The 8,922-nt window shown below is 41.3% G+C and overlaps 3 protein-coding genes across 3 annotated transcripts; all 3 read right to left on the reverse strand.

The window, feature by feature from the left end:
* Positions 1–612: 612 nt before the first annotated feature.
* Positions 613–1,026, reverse strand: LOC137080157 (histone H2B-like). The gene has a single exon (XM_067447563.1). The coding sequence runs from the start codon at positions 1,024–1,026 to the stop codon at positions 652–654; it is 375 nt and encodes a 124-aa protein (XP_067303664.1). The 3' UTR covers positions 613–651.
* A 969-nt stretch (positions 1,027–1,995) lies between these two features.
* Positions 1,996–2,307, reverse strand: LOC137071626 (histone H4). Its single transcript, XM_067439832.1, has one exon. The coding sequence runs from the start codon at positions 2,305–2,307 to the stop codon at positions 1,996–1,998; it is 312 nt and encodes a 103-aa protein (XP_067295933.1).
* A 223-nt stretch (positions 2,308–2,530) lies between these two features.
* LOC137079948 (histone H2A-like) lies at positions 2,531–3,156 on the reverse strand. The gene has a single exon (XM_067447548.1). The coding sequence runs from the start codon at positions 3,142–3,144 to the stop codon at positions 2,758–2,760; it is 387 nt and encodes a 128-aa protein (XP_067303649.1). The 5' UTR covers positions 3,145–3,156; the 3' UTR covers positions 2,531–2,757.
* Between the last annotated feature and the right edge of the window lie 5,766 nt (positions 3,157–8,922).

Here is an 8,922-nt window from a genome sequence, read left to right on the forward strand (position 1 = left end):
TAAGAATTGTAAGAAAAATATTTCTCTCATTGGCTCCTTCTAGGGATGAGAGTTAAAGGGTTAAAAGTAGCCTATTAAAATGGCATTGCTCAGCTCAACGTGTTGGGAAATCGCCAATCGGGCATTTTGTCCCGCCTCAGGAAAGGGGTTAAAAGGACTATAATGTGCCGTTTGTTCACCTTAACAGATTAGCCCACTTATGTTTAGCTTTCCTCGCGCTGTTTGGAAATAATATTGAACCAGCCGTCCGTGGTTTGAGGTTTCTTCTCGAGCTGCGGAGCTGAATGTGCGCTCACTGCTGCTGGAAGCAGAGGATCCCTCATCGGCGATGTTCTTCGTGGTAAATTGTGTCTAGTAGCCTACTATATAAATTACAAAGGTTTAATTGGCATCTGTTTCAAACGACCACGACCCGAATAGCATTAATATTTGGATGACTCGTAACCGCAGCACCTGCCCATTGAGGATCAACCCGCGCATCACTGTTACCGCTTAAAAGGGGGAGTGAAATGCAGTTTCATGCATACTGAGCTTTTTACACTGTTACTCATTAAACCGTTGTACAAATCAGAGCAGGAAAACAAACTCTTTAGAAAGACAGTGTGTGTGGCTCTTAAAAGAGCCTTTGTGTGTGTTGAGCTGAGAGCGGCTTTACTTTGAGCTGGTGTATTTGGTCACAGCCTTTGTGCCCTCAGACACGGCGTGTTTGGCCAGCTCCCCGGGCAGCAGCAGACGCACGGCGGTCTGGATCTCTCTCGATGTGATGGTGGAGCGCTTGTTGTAGTGAGCGAGACGAGACGCTTCACCGGCGATGCGCTCGAAGATGTCGTTGACGAAAGAGTTCATGATTCCCATCGCCTTGGAGGAAATGCCGGTGTCGGGATGAACCTGCTTCAGGACTTTGTACACGTAGATAGCGTAGCTCTCCTTCCTGGACCTCTTGCGCTTCTTTCCGCTCTTGCCGGCGGTTTTAGTGACGGCCTTCTTCGAGCCCTTCTTGGGCGCAGACTTCGCTGGCTCAGGCATGACGCTTCAATGAACTCAAGAACAATAAAGCTGAGTTACTGCAGGCGGGATTTTATGCTCTGCCCTATGCTAATATCAGAAGAGAACAACGGCCTCTGTGATTGGGAGTCTTCAACCCATAGACTGATTTCATTGGCCACATTAAACGCTCCGTGACGCAGGCGAGCCAATCAGAAGCTTTAAAAGGTTAATCACGCCCATCGACGACTGCCATCCTCCACACCCGACTCCATTTTCCTGCATTTTTAGAAATTAACAAGTTAAATAATTCCAGGCCTTTTGCATACCTCGATAATATATTGTTTCAATTTAATAATGCTAATTTAGATTCAGAAGCAACTCTGTGTACTTAATATAAACTGCACATTCACATATCTTCATAGACCATATTGTATACATTGGAAGACACATTTTTATATACTTATTTGTCCTTTATTTTTACAGAAAAGTTAAAATAATCTCTTCTTCCAGGAATTGCTAGCCAATGTGGCAATTATAGATGAATGGGTGCGGAGGGATTTAATAACTTTCTACAGGACGTCAGACCTTAATATAGATAACAGACCCCAAAATAAAAAGATTAACAACAGACGAGCGGATACACCAATTTAATCCAGCAGTGGACCGCGCACTCTTGCACCCCTCATCTCCCAAGAGCAATGAAGTCGACATAAAGTTCCGATGATGTAAAACAGACACGCAAAGTTCAAACGACCGTTTGGATAAGACCCAAAGCCCACTGCAACGTCCTTAAAGTTTGCACGGTTTAGTTAAATCACAAGCGGTCTCCTGTCGTCAATATATTACAATGAGCAGGGACGCTTAATATTATTAAAATGCATTGTCTATAATAATATTGACACATCTCCATTACACAAATTAATTCACCACCTGGAAACATGCTCTAAGTGTGAAAGTGTGTGTGGCTCTTAAAAGAGCCGTTGGTGTTTTCCCTTCTCCGTTAATCTCTTAACCGCCGAACCCGTACAGGGTGCGTCCCTGTCGCTTCAGCGCGTACACCACATCCATGGCGGTGACGGTCTTTCTCTTGGCGTGCTCAGTGTAGGTAACAGCATCACGAATGACGTTCTCCAGAAACACCTTCAACACACCGCGCGTCTCTTCATAGATCAGGCCAGAAATACGCTTGACGCCGCCACGCCGAGCAAGACGCCGAATAGCGGGTTTAGTGATTCCCTGGATATTATCGCGGAGAACCTTTCGGTGCCGCTTAGCGCCTCCTTTCCCGAGTCCTTTACCGCCCTTTCCTCTTCCAGACATGTCGACAGATACTATTCAAATCACAGCAACTGAATAAAGAACAAACTCTGGAGAAGAAGAGTTTATAGTCAGCTAGCGGACCTGGTTGAAACCACAATCATGGGCGGGTGTAAAGTAAATTAATAAAACAACTCACAGACGAGTTGTTTTCTTATATTTTCGCAATAACTTAATAGTAATAGGGCTATTTTTTAATCATTTTTTAATCACTAATTTACTGACATTGTTTTGTATATGTACGCACTTTATTTGGTCCTTTCAAATTATACACACGTACATAAAACTTAAAATACACTACATTAAAATTGCTTTAATTTTTTGAATTATGGACGACACAAAAAAGTGGTTAACTTATTAAATTGTGAATGAATTAAAGAATAACTCTTTTTATGAGAAATTGTGTGGCTCTTAAAAGAGCCTTTGAGTTGCTAAAAGCAGGCTTTGGTGTATTTATTTGGACTTGGCGGGCTTCTCGGTCTTCTTGGGCAGCAGCACGGCCTGAATGTTGGGCAGCACGCCGCCCTGAGCGATGGTCACGCCACCCAGAAGCTTGTTCAGCTCCTCGTCATTGCGCACCGCCAGCTGCAGGTGTCGAGGAATGATACGGGTCTTCTTGTTGTCCCGAGCGGCGTTTCCAGCCAACTCCAGGATCTCAGCGGTGAGATACTCGAGGACAGCGGCCAAATAAACCGGAGCGCCGGCACCGACGCGCTGGGCATAGTTGCCTTTGCGGAGAAGCCTGTGGACACGGCCGACGGGGAACTGCAGTCCCGCCCTGGAAGAGCGACTCTTGGCCTTAGCGCGAGCCTTACCGCCGGTTTTGCCTCTTCCGCTCATTGCGAATGCGAAGTAACGTTTGTAAGAAGAGAAATGCCTTTGCCCGTTGTGAGATGACTTATAAAACAACGCGTGCCAGTCTCCTATTGGCTAAAATATAGAAACATTCCCAGCCAATCAGTGAACTTCCCCAGCTCCACCCCCCCCCCCCCCCAGCCAATCCTTTTAGTGTATGATTTTTTTTTTTTCATTTATTTTATTTCGTAATGTTTGATTATTTTTATTATTAATTCTCATGTAAATGTTTATGACTAGCCTCTTAAGTACATAAAAAATGACATGAAAAATAAGGGTAGCCTATATGTGTAGTCAAATTAAAGAAGATGAGTTGAATTATTTGTAAGTTCGTATTGCTTTGCGGTTTGAGAGTCCGAAAATTTCGAAATAAATCTTCATGTCAGCTTGAAATGGGTGATACTGGGAATCCTATCAGACCATTTACATTTGGTTTCGTATATAAGAAGCCAACATAGAAGAGCCTGACTTTGAAAATATGATAACTGGATGGGGAGTTTGTTAACCTCAGAGTCACATTTAAATAAGATTTTGAATAATAAACCATATTTTTAGCTTATCTTTATGCTTATAATCAGGGCCGTTTGAAGAAATTTGGGGCCCCAAGCAAAATGGACATGTAGGCCCCCTAAATATATATAATATAATATAATATAATATAATATAATATAATATAATATAATTAATATTATATAAAATAATATAATGTGTATCGAGTAATGATTAAATAATGTTTGTAAACCTTTAAGAAACCATTTTTAAAACATTTATAAACATAGACGGACCAGATATTCCTAACACTTTGATAAGGGTTACTGGTTTTCGAATGGACAGAATATGGTTACACACTGTAGGCTAATATGTTTTTTAACGGGATAAGGAAGACGCAGATCTGCAGAATCACTGTTTATCGTATTTAATGACATGAGATTGCTATAGCTTTTTAATAGGTCTTGATGAAAGTGTCGTGTGTGTGTGTGTGTGTGTGTGTGTGTGTGTGTGTGTGTGTGTGTGTGTGTGTGCGCGCATGTGTGCGCATGCTCTATCTGGCTGATTTTTTACATATTGATTCCAAGATAAGTTACTTCCTCTCTACACTATTAGAAAAAAAGGTTTAAAAAAAGCTGTCACTGGGGCGGTACCTTTTATGATTATAACTGGGATACCTTCAAATTCGCAAGGTGCCAGAGTCTGGAGGAAGACTGGGGAGAAGGAAATGCCAAAATGCCTGAAGGCTAGTGTCAAGTACCCACAGTCAGTGATGGTCTGGGGTGCCATGTCAGCTGCTGGTGTTGGTCCACTGTGTTTTATCAAGGGCAGGGTCAATGCAGCTCGCTATCAGGAGATTTTGGAGCACTTCATGCTTCTATGTCCTGAAAAGCTTTATGGAGATGAAGATTTGGTTTTTCAGCACGACCTGGCACCTGCACACAGTGCCAAAACCACTGGTAAATGCTTCACTGACCATGGTATTACTGTGCTCAATTGGCCTGCCAACTCTCCTGACCTGAACCCCATAGAGAATCTGTGGGTTATTGTGAAGAGAAAGTTGAGAGACACAAGACCCAACACTCTGGATGAGCTTAAGGCCGCTATCGAAGCATCCTGGGCCTCCATAACACCTCAGCAGTGCCACAGGCTGATCGCCTCCATGCCACGCCGCAGTGAAGCAGTCTCTTCTGCAAAAGGATTCCCCACCAAGTATTGAGTGCATAACTGATCATAATTATGTGAAGGTTGACTTTTTTTATATTAAAAACAATTTTCTTTTATTGGTCTATTATTTAATTTTTGGGGTTTTCATGAGCTGTATGCCAAAATCATCAGTATTAAAACAATGAAAGACCTGAAATATTTCAGTTGGTGGGCAATGAATCTAAAATATATTAAAGTTTAATTTTTATCATTACATTATGGAAAATAATGAACTTTTATCACATATGCTAATTTTTTGAGAAGGACCTGTAGATGTAATCACTGTATTGTGACTGCAGAACTTTTGGGGACAAAACAATCCCAGACCCAGTCGAGGCTTTGTTATAAAATACATGCCAACATTATTTCTTTAATTTAACATGAATAGTTAGTATGTTACTACCTTGAAAAGTGTTTAATGATGTTTTGTTTAATATTTGACGATAATGGTGCACTGCTCTCCGTTACATTCTTCATGAAGTAGTAGTGACTGGCGAGCGCACGGCCAAGTAGAGTCAGCGTATCTTACAGCCCCTTCTGCTGGTGAAAATAATGAGGGGAGGGGAGTGAGCGCAGACACAGAGTGGCCAGAGAAACGGAGGGGCGACTGCTGCAATGCGTTTGTGCAAAACTGAGGAAAAGGTGCAGAAAAAGTGTGGGTGTTGAACCCTCTCACCGGGGAAAGTGTGGGTGTTGAACCCTCTCACCGGGGAAAGTGTGGGTGTTGAACCCTCTCACCGGGGAAAGTGTGGGTGTTGAACCCTCTCACCGGGGAAAGTGTGGGTGTTGAACCCTCTCACCGGGGAAAGTGTGGGTGTTAAAACATCCCCACATCCCCACATCCCACATCCACCACGGGTGTGACGCCCCTGGCTGTCACCTGTCAGTCCCCCCTCACCCCCCCTGCACTCTGCCGCTAAACCACGCCTGTGTTAAAACGCCTCACCACAAAACTGTGGTGAGAACTGACTGTTGCTGAACAGGGGGTTTCATGACCCTTTAACAAACATTTGTCAGAAGCCTAAAATCCAGTTATGATGAGCTGTTGTGCTGCGTTCACACCAAACGCAAATTGAGCGTCTAGTTTGACGCATAAACATTTTTACTCCATTCACGTGTCTGCAGCAAAATTGGACGCGCATAGAAATCGCCATGTATGTATCGCTGCAGCCCGGAGACCTGCAGGTGGGAGGGGCTTACGCCGCAAGTGGGTGGAGCTTATGCCGCAAGTAGGAGGGCTTTTGACAAATGTGCAAGTGGGAGGGGCTTATGCCACGAGTAGGAGGGATTTCACAAACGTGTGTGGAAATCCTTTTCAGTCTATGAGAAATCCCCAAGCGTTTGAGGCCGAGGACCGCGGTGAATGAGAGAGGCAGGAAGTAGCGACAGTAATGAAATGAGACCATTAAATATCAGGTTCTATATCATGGTTTAATTTCTTACGTCTTTGTTATTATCGTGTGTCCAGACTGGCTTTCGACGTGACTTCATCGTTTACATTGAGTGGTACTGGACAGTAGGCTACCACTCAATATAAACGATGAAGTCACTCACACCTTTTGCCATACTTAAAGGGATGCTGTTTTAAACTCAAGGCTGTAATGTAGGCCTTCCTCAAACCTATTTCTCAATATTAGCTACACAATCTACAATATCACAATGAGATGCAATTGCACTCAGCGAAGTGAATTTGTAAATGCATGAAAAACAGTTGGCTAATGTAAACTTTTGTTGTTAGCATTCATCTTTACTGCATTTTTTTTTAAATAGCAGACTAATGTTCTTCTGAAGATTACACATATTAAATTGAAATCTCAGGGTGGATAAATTATTTTTTAATGAATAAAATCATGTACAAGTCCCTCATTAATTGTATTATTTTTAGTGTTTTTTTATTATTTGTATAAACACTATTGCAGCACATTGGAATTCATCTACATGCAGTAAACACAGCAAAATCCAGGGTGGGATGTTTCTGAATAAATGCCCTGGAGCTCGCCTCGCTTTCCCTTCCCAGCATAACCTGGTGGAGACACAAGAAGCGCAATAAGCACTAGGGTTTATGTTGACACTGAACAATTACAAACATTAAGAATAATTTCTCAGCTCTGTAGGCCCACGCCATGCAAGTGAATGGTGTCCAGAACTCAAAGGGATGACATAAGTAAATTAGACTTTATTACTATTTTTAGTATTTACCATAAGAGCTGTTTGTAGTGTGAAGATGTATTTTTCCAACATGCTACACCAGAGGGAAAAATATTTTAAAAATAATTAAAAAAAAAAGTAACAACATTTAACTTTATCAGTGTCTTTCTTGTTATGGGTTTTATTTTTTAATTTCAATATTTCATTTCTAGCCATAAGAAGTGTGCCTGATTTTTCAGTTATCCCCCAACTATGTCCCTGAACCTAGAGCGAACCAATGCCGGGCTTGTAGGCAACATCTCCTTCTTCAAGAACAACTTCAAGCAAAATGTTCTTAAGCAACGCTCCTGATAACTGAAAAGATAGCAGCAGTTAGCACAGGCCGTTAAAAAAGCACATTATATAACATTACTCAACTACTTGAAGATGAAGCATGATGGAGGGTCATCATCTCTTAACACCTCATCCTTAAAGAAAAAGTGGATTCAAGTTGTAATATTATACACATTTTAAATCATTATTAAAATTGATTATGCACACTTTGCTAATTTTATCTAGTAAAAATTAAGTAATTTAAAATTAGCTGAGCAATATTATAGTTACATAATTAGAAACCCAGCATAGTGTATTTTGTATTGCCACAGGTTTCAGGGAGAAGTGCAGAGCATTCTTCTTCTGAAATTGAATTAGAATAAAAAAAGATACAATTATCCATTACTTTTTAATTAATTATTTAATTAATTATTAGCAGTACAATATCAAAATTAAAGGATGCATTAAATTGATCACAAATTACAGTAAAGACTAGTCAATACAAAAAATTGAATTAACTACAAAATTACAAACATTACACTGCTTAATACCTCCATAAACACTCCATAATACCTTTTTATGGTCTTCAAAATCCATGATCGAGAGCAAATTGTAGAAATGGATGTTACAGATTTTGTAATTTGTGTGTGCTACTAAAAAAAACTACAGAAATAATTTGGATACACTTTACCCTTATTCTTTTTAAAGACTAAAAACGGTGTACAAACACCATTATATGTACTTTTTCACAACTTATAATGAATTTTTACTAAACTAAAAAAATTAACAACAAACTTACCCCTTCAATTTAACGATGATGAACACGTGAAAGTGTTTTCGTCTTTCTTTGTTTTCTGATGGATCGCAACAAAACTTACCTTACCGCCACCAACCAATAGCTATACACAGGTTACTCAATAAACCAATCAAAATCCTCTGGAAGTTTGTACAGCCCACTTGCGGCTAAAGCTCCACCCACTTGCTGCTGACCCACCCATTTGCAGCTGGCTCCGACCTCCGTTTATACCCAACTCAGAAATCGAGCATTTGAAGCGAAATAGGCGCTCCAGGTGAAATAAGTCCTCAAACGCCAGAAGGACTGGCAGAGGAAAGGTTGCTCTCGCCGGGGTTAATGAGCGCTGAGTGCCCGGAGATTGCCTGGATCCCACAACTCCAAAAATGCAAGAGTATTCTATTAAATGCACTGTCTTTATAAGTAAACCACATATTTTAGCTTTAAAGAACTACATTATCAACTGAAATGCATTAAAGCTACATTTATTGACAAAATATCAGTATTCTTTAATTATATGCAGGGTTTCTCATCACGTTACTTTACCACGTGACAGCAGCAAGCAGGCTCCTCATTGGTTAACGCGGCGCGAATTGACGGCAAAGTTCAAATTTTTCAACCCGGGCGTAGACGCGAATTCGCTTCAAACCCGTGAATGCACAAAAAGCACCACTCGCGCATATCGCGCAAGACGCTCAATTTGCTTCAAATTTGTGTTATTCGCACGAATGACGTGGAATCGCGTCGTGCAAAACGCGTCCCTCGCGCCACAGGACCTCCAGACGTGCATCAACGCGCCATTACATTGACTAAAC

This window comes from Pseudorasbora parva, chromosome 1 (genome assembly GCF_024679245.1).
Source record: "Pseudorasbora parva isolate DD20220531a chromosome 1, ASM2467924v1, whole genome shotgun sequence".
NCBI lineage: Eukaryota > Metazoa > Chordata > Actinopteri > Cypriniformes > Gobionidae > Pseudorasbora > Pseudorasbora parva.